Consider the following 21,516-nt stretch of genomic DNA (forward strand, 5'->3'; position numbering starts at 1 on the left):
GACAGTGAGGAAATTCACTTCAACAGCATCCTAATCAAAAAGCTAACGCCAGTAGTCACTGTATTTCCATGTTCACTGCAGTCATGCTTTTCTCCAGTACAAGAAATTGTGAGTGCTATCAGGGGTCCATTTCAAAACAAACAAAATGTGCTACATGTAGTTAGGCTATAGAACACTTGCCACAGCAGTTTGTGGAAGCTAAAAAGCTTATAAAAGCTTAAGCAGAGAATGAGCAAGTTCTTGGGAGAGAATCCATTGAGAATTACATTGAAATGACATCCAGTGCAGGAAGCATTTTGTATGAACTACAGAACCTCAGAGGCAGAGAGAACACTCAGGGGAAGGATCGTGTGTTTGTCCTGGTCCTTAACTCTAACTGAGCACCTGCTTCAGTGTCTGCCGGAGGCAGGATATTAGGCTAGATGAATCCCTGTGCCAATCTGATATGGCTGTTATAACATTCTTAACTTAAGGAAACTGAGGAAACTGAAATCAAGCATGTGGTCTAAGGATAAAAGAATTACATGATCCCACTTCAGCAAAAAGGAAATTCTAGGCAAGCAAATGTGGTGTTACCAGAGAAATAAAAAGAAAGAAGTTCTTTCATTTATGTAATTCATTTTAATTGCCTTCAGTAATTCCATGAATTAAGATGAGGACTGATATCTTGACTATGGGGCTTTGAGGACTCTGTTGAGGAAAACACAATGTTTCATGGAAACCTTTACTAACAGCATTAATAGTGTTAGTTATTGCAGGTTGTGGAAGGGGAGAAGAGGAGCAAGATATTACAAATTCTGAGTGGAAGATTACTTAGAAATTGTATGGAAGATTAGAGAATTGCTCTGGTTTCTTGTCTTACACGTTATGTAGTATTTGTAACTCCTGTTTACTTAGAATTTGTTGCATAGAGTTGTTCATCTGTTTTCTTAACAAGTCTTAACATCTAAATTTCAAATAAATGCTTTTAAATAGTTCCTTGGTAGACATGCTTGTAGTTAAAAATACGGAAAATACTGTTTGTCATATAATACAGTTATTTTCTTCCTTCCTCTTTTCCCTTATATCGGTACACAAACACACACACTTATATTAATGTAAACTTTGTGTGTTCCTTCCTAGAAGTCACACCTTTTTTCTACTTTCTATAACAAATTAAAATTTCTTTCCTCTATCTTCCCTTATTCTGTTCTTACAAGATTAAAAAACAGTAAGTCAGGTCTTACCACCTAACTATAAATGTGTAAGCATGTTGTCCTTGTTCGTTATTGTGTTCTTGTTCATGTGCAGGAACCTGAGGATATTGAATTTCTGTTGTAGCTGTGAATGTAGCTATTTTGGGAAATTTGCCTTACTTAACAATTTTTCATCTCCTTAACAACCAGAAAGAAATTATTAACATAATCATAAAGTTACAATTTTATACGCAGTTCAGATTTTAACCATCTTTGTTTTTCTATATGTAGTTAATTTTGTATCATGATGAACCATCAGAATTCCAACCTGTGTTTTCTGCTTTTAATGATATAAAATGAAAGAGCTGTGGAAATAATGAATTAAGTATAGTAGGTTAACTTTAGCTGAATTTCTAAGGAGCCTGAGATGAATGCAATAAATCAGAGCTGCCCTATCTATTTCAATTGCAGCTGTCTTGCCACCAAGATTTTGAGGTGGAGAATTTAATGGTATAGAATTAATCATTTTCCTTGCAAAGGGCACACAACACTGTTTCTGGCTTTTGCCATACTGAAATAATCTGAATAAGTATCTCCAACACACTTGCCCAATATGGGTAAACGTATGAGTTGAAATTAATTTGGTTTGTTAACAGCGAATGTTCTGAAGTAATCCAGTTTTTAAATTATTTTAATTGTCTTAGTACAAACCTCTGTGTCGGTAGCCTTATAATGAAATGGAATCATTCAGGATCAGTTTCTCAGTGGCCTTGTCTGTGAACTCAAGTTTGTAACTGTATTTCAGCCAGCCAATGCACTCCTATAGACTGAGCAGCAAAAAGATACAGTTCTTTATCTTTGTATAAAGAAGTGCCTGGATTCTTTTTATATTAACATTTGCACTTACAGGATTATTCTAATGTGGAATAGGAATAACTTTTCCACATTAGTATTGTTTTACATATGTGGTATTCTGCCGCAGCTAAAGTTGCTCCACTGTATTAAGAAGCGTTGATCAACATTTTGTGAAAAAACTAGTGCTTTTGCTTGAGTATCCAGCTCAGGAAACATTTTCAAAAGTAGAGAATGCCCATCCTTTGAAAATCAAATCCTTTTAAGTAGTTCGCGTGAGCATTCTGTAACAGAGGGGCTCAGATTCACTAACCATATTTCAAACTCTTGGCTGCTTTTTCAAAAAAATCATGTACATACCATACATTTAAAACTTAGTACATGTGTTTTCACTTTCCAGCTTCCTGAACAAAATGGGATAGCTATACGGAACAGTTGGTGTTAACTATGTTTGGTACCTGTTCAGTTCCAATTGAACTTCCAATTATTTGTGCTGCAAACAGGTTTAAATTTGTAAGTTCTGGTCTGCAACAATAAAGAAACATACACAACTTAATGTTCTTTTTTTAAATCTGAAAGTCAAGTTGAATTATTTGCTTTTTATTCAGATTAATGTCTACCACTGTATATTATAGTATGGATTTTAAATGACTTTTCAAATCCAATACACTTTATTGGTACCTTAGAAGCATTTGTTTAGGTACAAGAAATAAATAAAAATTGAAAATTAGCAAATGTTTATCACTTTTATTATATTTAGTATACAACCTATCCAATTTTGAATGTAAGAGATGTTTAATCTGTGGGATCTCTAAAACAGCAAGGCAGTAATTTATATCTGAAATGTTTTTCACTGGCAGCTAAAGAAGAACGTAAAAAAGAAGAGAGCAGTTTGGAAGATGCACAAAAATGGTAAAGTTTTTGCTAGTGTTTTCTAACAGTTTATTTTGGTCAAAGATGTTATTGATCTTAGGAATTACATTAAATAGGAAAAAGGATCTGTACTTCAAAGAAGTAATATGCTTTCTGAAAAATTCTTATGTAGTCTTCCAGGAAAAAGTTCAGTTGAGTTTTTAGCCAAACAGTGTGCTGTGTTTGAGGTTTTAATTACTGTCAACATTGAACTGAATCAGAGTTTTACAGAATATTGTAATAACTGATTTACTACTTAATGTAGTAAAAATGTATTTCATCGTCACTGAACATTTTGAGCACTTAGGCTATTGAATGCAGTATACTAAGAAACCAGTAAAATCCTAATGGTTTTATTGCCTGAATATCTGTGCCTTACTTAGGCCAAAGGAGGCAAAATAGAGGGAGAAGTAAGATAAATTGATTTGTAGATAGATAGTAAAATATTTAATAAGTTAGTATTTCTAATAAATTTTGTCTACCAAATTACAGTTTTGTGAGAGTGAAGGATCTGCTTTTAACCTTGTTTGTGTCAGCTATGGAACTGCTGTAAATCAACTGGGGTAAATTAATTTTTAACTTCTTATCAATATTTTTTCTTCATGGTCACTAAAGGCAGATCTGGGGTAATTTGGAATTTTATATTACTTTTCTGAGCCCAGAGTCACTCCACCTAACTGAGACACCTAGGTTAGTCTTCCTAGACAGTCAGGAAAAGAGAGATAGGCACCTCCCAAATGCGGTTCAAGTCTTAGGTGAACTGTTTCCATTTGCTTGCAGAAGGTGCCTGAATTGGCTGAACTATTGGCTGACATCAGCTGGGGCTTTACCTCTTAATTTTATTTGGCAAGGGTGGCTGGCTGGCTTGTTTCCTTTCTACCTAGCTACAAACCTACCTTTTGTGGCACAGGCTTTTTCGTATTCTACCTGCTTTGTAGCCTTTCTGGAGCAGAGTAGACTCTCCAGGGTATGGAGGTACACTTAATTTGCAGTTGAGTTAAGGAATTAGTTGTGTGATATGAATTTTGGCTTTTTCAACTGCTAACTAAACATTCAATATTTTAAATTACTGCTAAAAAGATCTGTTACTTTTGAAAGCCAGAAAGCAGCCCAGGAAGCTAGATTAAGCTGAGTGAAAGCAAAACAGTGCTACTGGGGGAAGGGCTGAAGATGAAACACGAAGAGGGGATGAGAAGTAAGTGTCAGGATGAAGGCAGAGTGAGAGAGAGTGTGCAGGAATTCAGAATCCCAGAGCATGCAGAGACAACTGTATCAGCTACAGCTGGGATGGAGAAGGGTTCTGTTAGGAAGATGAGAGCACGATGTTAGCGGGGCTGTTGTTACATGAAGCAAACCTGAGAAGAGAGTTTCTGGTCTTGCTGTTCCAGGCTCAGCTATCCTAGTCAAGGGGTATGAACGGCTGAGGAGTATTTGGCCCAAGTGAATGTAATGGAAATTACATGGCCCAGTAGACATAAACTGGTTTAACCATGTGATTATGACTAAGGTATTTTAGTATTTTTAGGGTTTGAAATCCCAGAATGGTTTACAGAGATATTTAAAGCTGTATTTGGGGGTTTTTTATTTATTTATTTTCTCCTTGTAGTGTCACTACAGGACCCTTCACCTCTGAATATTTTGGGTTTATTCATACTTATTTCATTGTGATTCTTTTACTATGGATCACCAATTAACTTGAAATATAGTGACATGTTTCATTAAAAACCTATGTAAGAAATTTAAAAGGTTAAGGTTATCATATATGAGGGTTTAAAAAACTGTTATATTAATAGCTCACCTTGAGCAATATGTGATATTCTTCAGCATGTCCTAGAAGCTATATCCATCTTTAAAGTATCAAAAAAACCAGAGCATATTGGCTCATGTGGCTGAAATCCAAGCTTCTTTACTTTGCGAAGCAGCTGGAATATATATTCCTTTATTTTTGGGGGGTAACTTCTGTATTTTTTGATGGTTACTTTATAGTCTTCAAGCCTAGCTAAAAGCTTGAATCTCAACCTAAGGCAAAAAAATTTGACCCTAACCTTGGCAATTCTGTATGAAAACATGCAATGTGGACTATGCAAATGCAAGTATAAGTTAAGAAAGAAATATTTGCTGGAGCTGCATCTGTTGCTCAAGTAACATGTGTTGAATAGTTGGGGACCCCTTACAAGTCTTTAAAATACCTCTTATTTATTTTATTTTCAAGATTTACACTTCCTGTGTTCTAGATTTAGGACCCATTGGCAACTGTAAAGAAGAATATAACTTTATTTTAAATAAAATCAGTGTTTCAAGAAAAATGAGTTATTTTGAAATTTGTTAGCTTTCTTTTTAAATTATAGCATTATTTTTAATAAGTATCACCAAATCTTTCAGGATTGTTACATCTACTTTGTAGAGAAAAGTGATTCAACCTTTACAAAAGTGAACATACTTTTGTTTTGTTCAGATAAGTACCTAGTCATGTGAATCATTCCATTTTATCTATACAAAGCAATATCATAAAGATTAAAAATGCACAATCAGTTAAAATGCTGTCGGAAGTATCGTCTATAATAAAAGACTACTTTGAAAATATCCAGCTGTATAGCAATTCAGTAGCCACATTATAAAATAAAAAAGCATTAAAATATTGGCAATGTATTTTCATAAAATTAATTATCTGCTTATTGACACATGTGGACGAAGAGGATTTATTTTCAGTAAAAACTTTGCAAACTGACTATTGGCACTGTCTGTGCCTTTTTTTTTTTTTTGCTACTTCCAGTTCTCCCTAAGTACTTGAAGGTTATTTTTAACCAAGTCTGGAGATTTTTTCCTGACTTGGCATGTGACTCTTCCATAGTCCTTCAGTAAAGATAAATGGGAGAATAAGATCTTCATGGAGTGTTGCAGAATAAAATTAAAGAAATAGATATAATATAGCATTTCCTGAAATGCAAGAAGTTAAGTTTTTCTCATTAAAATTGAGTGCCCATGATTTGCCTGTGTGACATATCTCTATGATAGCTCATGCATCTGTAAGTTATCCTCCTGGGAATGAGGTAGGTGTTGGAAGGTTAGTTATACTCAGCATGAATTGCTGCTATGATTTCCAAGGCTAAGGGGAAGTTATGGTAATTACCAGCCTTGACTACTGAATCAGGAACCAGCCCTCAGAGAAACTGTTTCCCCAGTGGGCTTATGTGTTGACAGTTTCCCCCCCCCCGCCTCCCTCGTAGCTTTGAAGAAACAGTGGGATACTTTGGGATGAAGCCAAAGCCTGGCGAGAAGGAGATCACACCAAACTACGTTTTCATGGTATGGTATGAATTCTGCAGTGACTTCAAGATCATTTGGAAACGAGAGAGCAAAAGCATTTCCAAGGAACGGTAAGGTTCTAATAAAGTCATTAATACCATTTTAGATGTCTGGGAAACTGTTCCTTCTCAAACCCAACAAATTATACTCCTATATTTCACAGGCGTCATTGTTTTCTTTCAGATCTAATGGACATCAAGGAAAGATTATTCCCTCAGGGTGCGTAGGAAAATTCACCAAAGGCATGCTGTCCCCACAAAAAGATAAACACATATAATCTGATAAATTACACTTTTGTAACCCCTTCCAATTACTAGCTAGTAAAATGAAAGGGGAGCTGTGCTAATTTGTAACAGATTGCTTCTCTGTGCATTTTCATGTTGAACTAGCCTAAATGAGGCGATATTGCTGTCGCAGACAGTACAGACAAATAAAAGTGAATGCTTTTCCAGTTAATATACTGCACTTGCATCAAAGGGAAGCCCCAGAGATTCAGGCCACACTTAGCACAGTGTCGAAGCCCCACACTGAATTTACAGCACTACTTCTGACTTTTGGTGTCCTGCTGAGGACATCAAACTACTTGCCGCTAGATCTCACCACAGTCTCCTGATTTTATTAGTTAGAGTTAAAAAAAAAAAAAAAAAGAAAACCTTCAATTATTTTCTTGATTTTCTTAAAGAAGCTTAAAATCTTTTACAAAGAAAAACCAATTCCACTACAAGCAGACCATGCTTACCATATCTCAATTCATTTGAAAAGACCTAAAGAGTGGTAATGTGGTCATGCTTTGGGAAAGAATGGATTAATCACTTTCAGCATGAAATATAAATCCAGGTGCTTATTCCAAATTGACACAGATTTAGAGAAAAATGTCTTTAAAAGTATCGGCAAAAGGAATAAACTCATTTACACTTACATTTTCCATTTTGCTCCAAATCAGTGGGGCTTTTAGCTTCATGTAGAAGTAGATTTTTAAGGGGCAAGACGTAGACATTATAAATTCCCAATTATCAACCTTATCAACATTGTCTTACAGATATTACAGGTTTTAAACACTTGAAAGTTGTAGCTTTTTGTATCGTCTATGTTATGATTAGATTGATTTTAGAAGCTGACAACTGCAAACATTTACAAAGAACCTTTTATTTCTTTGTCTCTAGATCAATATGCAAATTTGTTTTACACGTTAAAAACTGTGTAAAATAAATAGTCACTAGCAGATTGCTATAATCATGATAAGGATTATCTCGGGGATATATCTTCTGTTGAATCATGACTTATATTTGTTCCAAAAGCAGTTAAGAAATTAACTACCCAAGGGGAAAAAAAAAAAAATCCAGACCATACATCCATTCCTTTTTATGTAATTAGCACCTTGCTGATGGCATACAATGATCCCTTCAAAGAAATTGATTTAAAATGCCTTGTAAATGTTTTAACACTACATAACTTCTTAACTTTCTTAATACAATATTCAAGAAATCTTTGTAAGTAGACTGCTATATTCTGTGCTTTCCTACTGGGGTGAGATGAGAATTTCTCGTGGTTTAATAATTATATAAATAAAATCTACAAATAAAAATACAGCACAAATATTTCATCAGCTCCTTTGATGGATACCTTTATTCCTATTCATAAATGTAAAGCAATACCAGTAGAATGCAGAGCACCAGTTACTATAATAGTTCAAAGTGCTGACACTTTCTGGATTATATAGACTGTTTTTCAGAGTTCACTTCAAATTATTTTTACAAAGTTTCATTAATCTCAAAAGGACAATTTGTTGTCCTTTACATTCAAAATTTAGGTGATTCATCAAGACAATGAGCTGCTGAAATGAGGAGCCTTGTGTAATAAGTAAATAAGAATGACAAAAGAACTGTTTTCATCATCCTAAATTGTTTTGTAATGTGCTACTGAAAAGAAGAACGTCATGAAATCAGTAGATTAGAATGATGGAAAAGCTATTTTTGTCACCTGAAAATGTCCTGTAAAGTCATGACCATTTAAGGGTTCTGTTCGACAAATTACGAGACTTACAGTTGATGAGCTGCTGTCCAAAAAAGTTTGAAAGCAAGCTAAGAGTCATTGTGCACATTGGTAACTAAAAACCGTAGTATGATAGGAATGGACAGCTGTCTTCCTTAACTGGCTAATTAATTGGATGCACTATTTGTTTTGCATTTTAAAAGATTGTAATTTAATTTAAAAAAAAATCTGTTTATCATGAACCAATTCTTTTGTTTTGAAGAAAATTTTAAAGAGGAAGAATTGGCAGTGTAAGTCAATATTTTCAAACTTGGATTCTGAAACTGAGGCATTGATATCCTTATGTGAACACATTTAGAATTGGATTACCCTTCAAATTTCAGGAGGAGCTGCAGAAACTCAGCATAAAATGTGCCTGAATTAGTTAGTCACATAGATACCTAAAAATGGATTTCATTGTTTACATTTATATAGGAATGTTAATATTGGATTATAATTTGTCTCTCAAGAAATATGGCTCAGATAATTCAGAATTTAATTATAATATGCAGAATTCTCATTATGCAAAGGTATAATTAAAAATGTATTAGCTTAAAATTAATAGTAGTAAGAATAGGTCAAAAGATCTAAGATTCCAAAAATTAAATTTTATACTCAAAACGAGCTACTTTGCGTTGTATAACAGACAACTTTGAAATCTCTGAATTTCAGGAAAAAAGGAGTAGCACCTTGAACTAAATGACAGCCTCAGCTGCAAGAGCTTGTTTTGTCTCAAAACTACTTGGCTCCCAAATGTAACACAACTGTAGAAATCTAATTAGATTTCTATGAGACTTTTTCTTAAAGTAAAGGAAACACTTTAACTGAGCTGCCCTGCGTTTAACCTACCGTGAAAATAAATTAGCTGCTTGCAAAATATAGTTGAATCATTGTCTCTTTCCTAGACAAAATTTGCACACCATTTAGGAATGCAAGACAGAGTTACAGATAGATAACAAACCTAGATAGATATGATATGATATATGATATGATAAATAAAGGACGACAGAGATAAAATGAAGAAAATTTTCAAAACTATATTCCTGATAGGAATATGACAGTTTTCTTTCAGACCTAGTATTCCTTTCAATACCAGAATGCAACTACAATACAATAAAATTTGCTTTGACGATCACCTCTTCATCTCTGACGAACAGCTTAATGTAAATGCACCATAATACTCATCAAATGTTGGAGACTTTTGTTTTGTTTTGTTTTGCATCAAAAACCAGTTTTGTTGTTGACAGCTTTATAATTTAGTATGCCTGTGTATCCAGGTACATCAACTTATTTTATGCTTTCTTCTGTTTATAAAGTTTTGAAATGATAACTGAATTAAAGACTAAAAAAAAGGTATATTTTTTTTGGCAACAAGGCACTTACACCATAGTAGATTGCATATAACTCCACTCTCACTTCCTTTTCTTAGACTACTACTTTTATTTGCAGTGGGCATGTCTATGAATTCAGAGTCAAAACAAATATGTGTTTATAACAACTTAAATACATAATATATATATGAATGCCTATCTGTAAGTCTATTAAAGCATTCAAGATCTGTTCAAGTACATTTTAAGAGGATATCCTAGCCAAGTCTGAATATAGGGAAAAAGTATAAATACAGAAAAAATACTAATAGTTTGCAGTGAGTAGTTTCATCACAAACTGTGATTGTATGTTTTGCAAAAGAAATGTGACAACGATTATCATTATGTGTTTATGGGTGTTACTCTTTAAATATGAAATAATTAGATATAAAAGGAATTATTGCTGTTAATTTGACACACTGCTTACACTGCAAAGATAAGATTGCTACAATAGTTACTGTACTGGATTAAGCCATCTCTTTCAGACTGAACATACATAAAATTTTATAGGTCAGAATTCAGAAAAGAAAAAGAGAACCAAAGTTTGTCTCAATAGCTGGAGAAGACATAATCATTATTTAATGAACAGAATTATATACTGCATCTTAAAAATAGGAAAAAAGTCCTATTTTTTAATGGTACATTTTATAAAAGGTCCTTTTTTTAAAATGCTTTCTTTGTTCTTGAATTTCATCTCTAGCACAAAACACTTTGATGGTTTCAGCTTAATCTTGTGAAAAAAGACAGTGATTTTTTTTGCCACAAAGGCAATAACAGGTTTGAAAAGCAGGAGCTCTGACTGTAGCAGTGTAGGTAGCTAATGGTAAAGATGAAAGTGTCCTAACAGAAGAAAAAGCACTGAGCAGTGCCCAACTAATTTTTGTTTATTATAGTAAATTGGAGCTGGCTATAGCTTTCTACCCAACTCTTCCATTTATTAAATACAGAATGAATTGTCTTCATTGCCCATGTATTCATTTCTGCACAGGAAGAGAGTAAGTCTGGAGACTCCTTGTTTGTAACACCACATGGTCATAAGAGATAACATGTAAATTGCAAAATCTTTTAGCAGTGCTGGCCAATACAATATTTAATATTTTTATCATTGATTAAGCTAATTATAAGACTATCTTGTGCCTAACGAATGACTGAAATTTGACAGAAACACTCGCCACAGAGGAACTAATGGATTATATTTTCATTTTCAATATCACAGTGCGCAAGGAAGAGAAATAATCTTTGGTTCAAGATATTGTATCTATTTTAGGCGACCAGATTTATTTTATAGTTTGATTTTAAAAGTGAATTTCTCTTTCATCTATTGTATGCATCTATATGTTACCTAAGACAATGAGAGTCGGTGAGAGTCTAGATTTGCAGCCATTTTGATCAATTTGTACTATGATAGAACACTCTGTCCTGAGCATTAGTCAAACACTCCAAAACAGGACATCATCCAGGTACCATACAATCCGCACGTATGTTAAAAGCCAAAAGATGAGTGTAACAGATGTTGTTTATTTCATTTGATATTAAACTAATGGTCTAATAAGGCAAATTGACATCACAACATAAATCAGTTTTAAGGAAATATTTGAAATATGTTCATTAGGATCATTAGGCGACTTTATGGATTTATACTGGGAGTTCGTTGTATGCATAGTTGCAGCATCAGGAAAAGGCAACGTATTTGTGAGGAAATTTGATCAATGAGCCCTACAGCATTAACAGGCTGGAGGCTAATGGTTCATTGTCATATAAAAGCTTTTGGAGTGAGTTTAAGTTAATTGTGCTTGAGTGAAGAAAGAGAAGAGAAAAAGATTACATTCTACACGTCTATATTCCACATGCATTTTGAGTAGATTTTAGGTGGCCAGTGTAGCCTTTGTCTATACCAGAAAGGTAGAGTTGAAGTAGCTGGTACATGAATTAACGAAGAGTTGTGCCAGATTGTTTAGCAATGCAGACAGAGAAAAAAGGGAGGAATTTTACATGTTTCTGAGGTTAAGGTGTAGCTATGGGGCAAACTGAGGAGATAATTACAAATTACAGGCCTGTGCTGCAAAACAGAAATGGCTATTTCCCATAGAGCATGCAACAGATCTGGCAAAGTGCTGCATCAAGGCTCTTGCTCTTGGAAAGAAAAATAGTGTTTCTTTTTAGGTATCATTAGGAAAGCACTATACAACAAAACAGAAAACATCACTGAATCATTATATGAATCTACAGTTATACATATGTAGTTCTTCTCCCTTCCTCTCCAGTAGGATGTGGTAGAGCTAGGAGAGGTAAGAATAAGAACAGCTTCTGCATAAGGAACAGTTTAAATAAAGGAGAATTCTTTGGCTTGGAAAGGACCCTACTGAAAAGGATACGATAGGGATCTGTACAAGCATGAAGGGTGAATGGGAAATAGTCGTTACATGCCTCATCTAATACAACAGTTGAAGAGCATCAGATGCAATTAGCAAGTGGCTGGTACAAGCCAAATGCAGTGATGCCTCTTTACAGTAGACATACTTAATCTGTTGAACACTTTACCACAAGATGTCACAGATGCCAAAAGCTTGCGTTGCTTCCAAATGGTGATGGTACAAATTCATATTAGAAAAATCCATGAAGGACTGTTACATATGAAGAGAGTTTCCAGCTGCGAAAGTATTCTGGGGATTATCACTGTATGCTTTGTCTGTCCTTATATGCTCCTAGGTATCTGCTAGTGGCCAGCTCAGATGGACAGAAGCATATTTTTGATCTGAATTGGTGTAGCCTTTTTCTTCCTATTGTTTTTTCTTGTGCACTGGCTTTCCTAAAGGCATAAAAATACTTTTTTTTTTCTTGTGACTACAAGTGAGTCAAGTCTACAAGTGACTTTTTCTTGTGACTACAAGACTACAAGTCACTACAAGTGACTAAAATTTCTCACCCACTTTATACAGATAATCAAAATACTGTCAGTAGATCCAGAAAAAATAGAAACATATCAAGTGTATTAGCAATTTGAGGTTTGGAGACAAATTCCACTGACAACATATATTTTACTGTATTTGTACTGATTTAGTTAGTGAACATTTATTCTAAATGCAATTTAAAGATTTCATCAATAATGACCAAGTTCTTTCCAGGAGATTTAAGCCTGAAGGCTTGATCAGGCAATTGTATTGTACGACACGGTAATAGAAGTGGACAATGTTCAAACTTCATAGTCTGTTATAAGGCTCCTAATTGTGAAGCTAACCAAGAGCTCTATAAAATCATCTGCCAGGCTAGGTAATACACAGGCATCTGTCTTCTAAAATTTTGAGGCTGAATTGTAGCCTGCTATATTGCATGGGCTAACAGTGTTTTCAGGAAAAGGTGCTGTTACTTAAGGGTTAGTTTATGGGCTGCATACAGAAATTATCATATGACTGAGAGCAGTAAGGCATGTAACACATTGAAGGAATTTGAGCTATGGGGATATTTCTTAGTCTCTCAAGGGGAGTCACTGTTCATCTGTGTTAAGGATCTGGGCTGGGTATGCAGCTTGGCTCTAGGTTGAACAGTTGGTGTTCACTGTAGCTACCTCTGCTTGTTCATCTCCACCCATATCTGAAGATTTGGTTTGCACAACAATTCCTATGCCAACACAGTCTTATGGGAGAATTTTGAACTTCAAGTCATGGAAAGCTCAGGTGGCACAGAATTGTCATTCCAAGCTATTTCATAACCCACAGCTATCCACATAACCCACCAGCTGCATGGAAGGAACTGTAGAAGCGAAGAGAATGGATTATTCCAGAATATCAAGAGGCTGAGAGAGAACCAGCTAATTTGGTCTCTGTCTTCACACAATAGCAGAGCCTGAACATACAGGAGTAGCCACTGGCTCGTTTAGAAGGGATTCTAATTTTCCTGACTGGGGGCTTTAGAGCATGGAGTGTGCCAGCTCACACCTTCTTCTGTCTGACTTGAATGGGAAGCAGGGGTGAAGATGATAATGAGTTTATCTGGTTAGTTCCTGGCTTGATAATATCTTTTCCTGTAAGGAGGAAAAGTATGTTCATGAGCTTGTGAGGGAAACTTTTAATAAATATGGGCTTATGTTTAGATTTAGTTTCTGTGTCCCTAGTTACAAAATAAAAGTAATAATTTTGAATAAAAATACTGTTTTTGTTTTTCACTAGTATCTTCTAATTTAAGAGTCCTGACTTGCATCCAATTTGCAGACAACACCTGCCACATAGAGGCAGGAAAAAGCCAATTATATTCCCATTGCTTATAGTAAAGATTCATATGCAGTATTGGAGTCATGGTTCTCCTATTTCATTCAATTTTGTTTTCCATATTGTGTGGTAATGTGCAATACTGCTCAATATTACAATTGACACCACATCTTCTTTATTCGTTAAGGTATATTGACCTCTTTTACTCACTGTTGAAGGAGAGTAACTTTTCTTTTGAACACATCCATGTTGCAGCTGGTCAGATTTCAAGGCTTAACCGACCTGCATTCCTACATTTTTTGGCCTCAAGTTATTGCTTGCTGAATTAGCACCTGCACATCTTTTGTCTCTGTGTTGCAATTCAGCTATTCTACCGTCCTTTCTGGTCTCTTTGTCCTCTGCAGTGCTCTCTGTTCAAAAGTGTCCTTGTCACTATTTTTCTAGTGTGTCTTACTACACACTTCTATCCCTTCTTGCTTTTCAGTTTTAGATATAATTCTGTTGACTTTTCTATCCCCCTTTCTTCCTCCTTGATTTCACATCTGTTAGATTCAGTCCCAGTTTCTCTTCCATGAAATCTCTAAAACGTGGCTAGACTAGTGTGTCCATCCATGCCATTTTATACTGATATAGGAAGAAAAAGAAATCTTTTCACTGAGTCCATTCCTTTGCACATCTCCAAATTCCCCCTCATGGTCATGCCTCTGTAAATGTCTAGTTTATGTGAGCTGCTCCCCTGTACATTAATTCACACGACAAAAACTCAGAAGAAAGATGTATAGAGTGGTTGGTGGGATGCTTATTTCATGTTGTTCAGCCTAAGCCTGCAAGTTGTAAATTGCGGAGCTCTGTCTCAGGGCTTGATTCTGCTACTGTTTCTCCAGGATAAGGCTCTTGAGGACATTCTTGTCAGAATACATATTAATTGAACTTCCCTAAATTGATGAGCTTGTCAGTCCCTATTATTTTTCCAGCTGGGAACTGGGGTTATTTAGCCTGGAGAAGAGGAGTCTCAGGGGAGACCTTATCTCTCTCTACAACTACCTGAAAGGAGATTGTAGTGAGGTGGGTGTTGGTCTCTTCTCCCAAGTAACAAGCGATAGGATGAGAAGAAATGGCCTCAAGTTGCACCAGGGGAGGTTTAGACTGGATATTAGGAAAAAGTTCTTCACCTAAAGGGTTATCAAGCACTGGAACAGGCTGCCCAGGGAAGTGGTTGAGTCACCATCCCTGGAGGTATTTAAAAGATGCGTAGACTTCTATTTGGTGTCTCATGTAACACTTAAGTAAGGAACGAGCTTAAGTAACAAGATGAAGTGAGTAAACATTTTAAACCCATACTTTGTAAATCTCATCCCCTAAGCAGTGTCACTAAGACACTACTTAGTCTAGTAAACCTACAGTAAATGTTTTAGTAATGTATTTCAAAGTCCTCTTCAGATGTTTGGTTGGCCCTTACACTGAACACAGGACAAGTGGATTTCCCATATTCCCTCAAATTAATTTCTGTTCCACCTGATTTCTATAAAGTATAAATGTTAAAATTTCCCTTCTTCCTTGTGAAATTTAACAGAATATTTATTTATCTTACATTTTGACATTCTATCTCTTAGCTTTTGTTTTACTTCAAACAGACTTTGAACAAGTAATTGCTGAACAATTAAAAGTAGTCAAGGAAGTTTATACTTCCATAAGAAGTTAAACAATTTACATCTGTATAAATTCTCCTAAACCACAATTAATGTCTTAAACAACTTTATAATATGTTTAATAGTTTATTTTAAGTTAACTAGAAATAATAGTATGTTGTGTGGTATATCTGCAGATTGGTTAATAACATAATGTGTGGGTCTAAGAAAAGATCAGGAAATAATTAGTAGTTTAGTTATATCCTTTTGAATGTACTTTATTTGTAATTCTGTTCTTTCTGTACCTTACTCATCTCTTATTTTACTTCTAATTTTAATATACTTCGAATTTTTAGTATTTTAATGAAAAGCTTTTCAAAGTTATGCTATTATATGATTTATACAAATGGGAAGGTATTTCTATTTGTGCTAAGGAAAGGTGGTAGAAAAAAAAATAGAGTGAACAGAGAAGAGGCATACCTAAGTTGAATTAACTGAGTTTGTCTAGTCCCTAGCTAATCGTTCTTGAAGTGTGTGATTTGTTTGTTTTTACTTATCTGTTTCAGTAACAGACTCAGTCAAATGTTGTGCATACATTCAACTTCAGACCATAGAATCATAGAATAGTTTGGGTTGGAAGGGACCTTTAAAGGTCATCTAGTCCAACCCCCCTGCAATGAGCAGGGACATCTTCAACTAGATCAGGTTGCTCAGAGCCCCATCCAGCCTGACCTTGAATGTGTCCAGGGATGGGGCATCTACCACCTCTCTGGGCAACCTGTTCCAGTGTTTCACCACCCTCATTGTAAAAAATTGCTTCCTTATATCTAGTCTAAATCTGCCCTCTTTTCGTTTAAAACATTACCCCTTGTGGTATCGCAACAGGCCCTAGTAAAAAGTTTGTCCCCATCTTTCTTATAAGCCCCCTTTAAGTATTGAAAGGCCACAACAAGGTCTCCCCGGAGCCTTCTCTTCTCCAGGCTGAACAACCCCAACTCTCTCAGCCTTTCCTCATAGGAGAGGTGTTCCATCCCTCTGATCATTTTTGTGGCCCTCCTCTGGACCTGCTCCAACAGGTCCATGTCTTTCCTGTGCTGAGGACTCCAAGAGCTGGACACGGGTAAAGAATATTGTGTGTGTTTCCAAGTTTTGATGGAAGGCTGTCATAGCTTTTAATGGACAATTAGAATTATGTGTTCATATCTAGGGGTTTTGTAATTAAAGTAAAATAATGGAAAAAAATATGAAGATTAGACTTCTGCTGTTAGCCAATTTTATGATTTTGAATTTGATAGTTTTCATACTATTTCATTTTTCTCATTTCAAGGATAGTGCTTCCAAACACAATAGCCAGTTCTAGTATTCTGTCCACGTTTAACAAAGAATTATTTTTATTTATAGGCACCTTTACAGCATGGGTGCTTCATTGATGTAATTACTGAGCTACCTACTTTCTTAAAATTGAGCCATCTGATTTTAAAAAATGCCAAAGAATTACATTCCTTTTAAATTATGCACTTATGTCTCTGATAATGCCTGCTAATCTTATCAGTCATATGTTAGCAAAGTGATGGCTTTTTACCCTAGGAGACCAAAGTGTAATATATAATTAGTCTGTCATTTTTATGAGCCAAATATCACATGATTCAAATCATGTTAGTGAGCTTGTTTATTTTTATTTTGTATTCCAAACTATGCATTCTATTGTAAAAAATCCACGTTTCCTGGAAATTGTGCAAATATGGAATAAAATACACAGAGCTAGGCCTACATCAGTGACAGGCATAATTTTCTATTTAAGTCTAAAAGTTTATAATCCCTAGAATTCTCCCTTCAGATGAAAATGTGGACTCTAAACATTTAAAAACTATTCGGAAAACACTCCTAGGACCAAAGAGAATGTGATTGAAAAGCAAATATGCTCAAAATAGGGAAGAGTTTAGAAGTTGATCCCTTGGTGTGATTCTGCTGAGCCTGAATACTGTCACTTGAAATACATCATCATCTTTGCATAAACTTTGTAGCTGTGACGAATAGCATGCTGTCCAGTGGGTGCTATCATCCATCATTAAGAAGTAAACTGTGCTGATTAACAAAATTGTAAAAAGATGGAATGGTGTGTTGCCGCTTGGTTGTTTACCTGTAGAAACAGGGAATACTAATTAAGTTTTAAAAAGGCTTCAGATATATTTAAAAATCTACAGAATAATAATTTCATATTTGTGTATTTGAGGGTGGACTTACAGCTTGAATCAATGTTGTAGCTAAATGGTGTTGAAAATAAGTCTACTTGAAAGTAGTGTAACTGTTTCCTCCTGTTCTTAAGCACTGGAAAGTGAGACAACACCAATAACTACCCAGTAGATGCTTCTAAAATACATAGCTCAGAGAAGGAATTTTAGTTTCCAACACTGAGCATTGATAAACACAATAATGAACTTATGAATGTGTTCTATATTTTTAAAAGAATCTAGTCTGCTGCTAGTGTTACAGCAAGGAAGTACACATCAGTAATTGCAGCTATAATCCACTTTCCTTTTTGCTTTTCTTCCGAAATTCCTCAAAAATTGAGTGTGTCGAAAGTGGTTTGAACTGGACATGGTATTTTAAATACTTTTTGACTGGCCATAGCTATTATTTCTGCCAGCGGAAAAAATTAAATAGGAGAAGAAAGTAGAATTTTTCAGTTCAAGAGTGCCAAGAAATGTGTTGTTTCTAGTAAAAGACTGATTTGGTGTGTTAGTGAAAGCTGGTTTGCTGAGTTCTCCTTGCTTGTAAAAATTCACTCACAACTTCTTTCCCTCTGCATTTTGCATATAGAATTGTAAAGTAGGTGTTTATAGCATCAGCATTGTAAAGGCGCTGATAGCTGGGCAGATCCTGTCTTAGGAGCGCCAAGAATTTTCTTCCCTTTTTATCACTGTTTAGCACATAGTTTCCCCTGCCCTTTCCACTGTCTGTAAGAGGAGAGTCAAGTCCCTTTTTGTTAAATTCTGTTTCTCCTTTTCTTCCTGATTAAACTTCTGATTGGGTTCTTCTTGTTAAAACCCTACAGAAACAAGGGTTCTGTATGCAAGACCCTAAAAGCAAAAGGCAAGAAACAGAGGAATCACATCTGTGTTCTTCTTTCCCCTTATCTCAATAGTGCTTTCAGTAGACTGGTCTGTAGCTGCACATAAGACAAGTTTAACTACCCCTAGACAAGAACCCCTTCTAATTTGCCTCTCCTCCTATTACCACATCAACGAGGCGGTCAGTCAATTCCGTGTAAAGCAATGAGGAAAACATCAAGGAAAAACTGGCAGATGCTTTCATTTCAAGGTTTTCAGAGGAAATACAATGTGTAGCCTGGCAAATGGCCTACTAAAATAGTATATTCTATATATACAACAGATTGAGCCAGCTAGCTTTTGGTTTTTTTCAGAGGAGTATCTTCTTGCCTTGACACTGCAGCTTTTTTGGTAGGAAAGACACTCCATAAAACCCAGCTACTCCATAAAACCCAGATCCTACAAGAACAGAGAAATTGTTTGCCTGGTGACATTTTCAGTGAGCAATACAGGCAGACTGTCTTTTTGCTTTTGATTTTCTCTATTTAAAAATGTACTTTGATCTATTTTTAGTACTTTATTAAGTGCCTTTGAATAGTAATAGCAGTTTGTTGGGCTACCGTGCCTAAAAAAAGTTAGTGGTAATGGTTCATACAGATAGAGTATATACCAAGCAGAGCCAGAACACCTTTAATTTCTTTGAATCTAACAATGTCTTTTCTATGTATTTTGTTTCAGAATTAAAGTGGCTCAGCAATCAGTAAGCAAGTTAACTGCAGAGAAGAAAGTTGAAACGAAGAAAATCAATCCTACAGCTAGCCTGGTATGATGTGTTTCTCAGTATGACATTCAGAAGGGTTTTTGTGACACAATTCTTGTCATTCAGAATGATAGCGGGCTTCTGTTTTTGTTGAAGGATGACATACTATGCTTAGTTTGAACGTAGCAGAGTGATTTTCTTCCGAGGGAGAAATCTTTAAGCTTATGCCCTATGGTAGTCTAACAGTTAAGTTTAAAACTTAGTTTAGTTGTGCCTAAGCATGACTCTGCTATTTTATATAACAAAATATGGTAAGAGCTGTTTTTCTGGTTTCTTCCCCCCTTCCACTGAAGTCTCCTGTGTTTTCTTCCATGCTCTGCAGTGCATTGAGGCTCACTGCATATATTTGTCTGTGTGTCTGGTTTTTTTCAAAACCTTCCAAATCTTGTTTGCTCTGTTGAATAATGGTAGAAGGGATTAAATCCCCATTTTGTTCCTTGCTGTTTCCCAGTTTTTTTAATACGACAGTAAAAGAGGACTAATAATTTACACTGTAGATAAAACCTTTTTTGTCTGTGTGCAAGGCACATAAGTTAGATCAGCTTTTCTCAAACTGTAAGAAGCAAGAGACTAGGCAGGAAATGTACATGAAGGAATCAGTATATTATTTCCATTCCCAGCAGAGCATATCAGTTGCAGGACAGGCGGCAGAGATATGAATGACTATACTTGCTTGGGAAGAGGTCGTTAAACAACAGAATCTAGCTAATGCTAAATTAGAGCCTTTATGTCAGCAGAAACCATTCCAGACAAGAGAGGGTATTAGATTCACATGAATTTTAAAAGTATCTGGTTTTCTCTAGCTGCACTGGTCTTCACAGAGCTGCGTATTTTTAAAGGTACACAGTATTTGACAAGTGTGTAGCTAAAGCAAGATCAGTTTTTCTACAGTAAGTAATGAACTGGTTCTGAGCCTTCCTTGAGTGTTCCATGCATTACTTTTTTTTAATTAAAGAAAACTCTAATCTACTGTGACTTGTTTAGTACTTCTCAGTCTTCTAGAGCAAATGCTCATGGCAACTTGAGAGGAGATGGAAAATTATAGACAAGAATGATAATAAAACTCTTTCTTTTTCTTTAACAGAAAGAAAGACTACGTCAGAAGGAAGCCAATGTGACTGCCAACTGAAAGAAGAAAGATGAAAATGTAGTGTGACTTCATACCTTGCATGATGCTTTACTACATCCATGGCCCAGGGAGCACCTTATGTTTGATACTGAATTCTGCTTTGTTGATCTGTTCCAAGACAATCCACTAAAGACTTTTCAGTTCCTTCAGAGGGGTTTGTACACTCAGTGGAGGGAATTCTAAGAAGGTTTTTACATGGGAAGTCAAAATTATTTTCTGTAACTCTTCCTTACATTGCTTAAAATGCATCTGGTTGTTAATAGTTATTTAAAGTAATCTGTGCATAATGCATTAATATGGAAGAGCTAAAATGAGTATTTTGGATGCTGAGTTAGGTAATGACTAACAACCTGCAGGTTATTTACAGGGCTTTGTGTAGATGAGAGCAAATATGCCATTCAGCTCACAAAAGATGATTACATCATACTTCTTGTTACTTCAACAGTAACTGAGATAAAATTGACTGATTCTAAATAATTTTACAGTGTCTAAGTATTGGATGCATCTTTCTAAAACTGATTAAATGTAATTATAGATTTATGCTGTATTTTACTATAAATATTTTTATAGAAGCTTCAGCTTATGCCATACATTGAAATGGAAACAATATTTTGCACATGAAAAGGAATAGCTTCAAATTCTTTAGTTTTATGATTGATGGCATAACTGATTCATTATTTTTATGGTTTTAACCTAACATTCCTAAATTTTGAGCTTCAAAAGAAAAATGATTAAAATGTATATTTTTATTTCAGTATATATTGAAAATATCAATTTCATTAGTTATTATTCATTGAACTAAAATACAACAATATGTCTCCATGAAGTTACACATTTGCCATTAAATCTCTGGCTTTCAATTCTATTGAAAGCTTTCTTTTAAACAGTGAATATCTCACTCTAAAATATATTATGCAGCCTGCTCTTGTCCCCCTATATTTGTATGAAGAATGTGTCCAGCATACCTATATATATAATTTAATAAGTAAAACTTGAGGAAGAAATAAAAGAGTCTCGCTGTCCCCCTGTAACATTATAACC

General features: G+C 35.2%; 1 protein-coding gene across 1 annotated transcript in view; it reads left to right on the forward strand.

Annotated features, from left to right (window-relative positions):
* Positions 1 to 21,184, forward strand: part of FMN1 (formin 1) — a 189,729-nt gene extending 168,545 nt beyond the window's left edge. Inside the window, exons 15-18 of the mRNA XM_050898323.1 lie at positions 2,888 to 2,939; positions 6,167 to 6,316; positions 19,265 to 19,349; positions 20,431 to 21,184. Of these exons, the coding sequence (XP_050754280.1) occupies positions 2,888 to 2,939; positions 6,167 to 6,316; positions 19,265 to 19,349; positions 20,431 to 20,475 (332 nt within the window). The 3' untranslated portion in view covers positions 20,476 to 21,184. The remainder of the gene's footprint in view (positions 1 to 2,887; positions 2,940 to 6,166; positions 6,317 to 19,264; positions 19,350 to 20,430) is intronic.
* The last annotated feature ends 332 nt before the right edge of the window (positions 21,185 to 21,516 follow it).

Source organism: Gymnogyps californianus, chromosome 5, assembly GCF_018139145.2.
Source record: "Gymnogyps californianus isolate 813 chromosome 5, ASM1813914v2, whole genome shotgun sequence".
Classification (NCBI taxonomy): domain Eukaryota; kingdom Metazoa; phylum Chordata; class Aves; order Accipitriformes; family Cathartidae; genus Gymnogyps; species Gymnogyps californianus.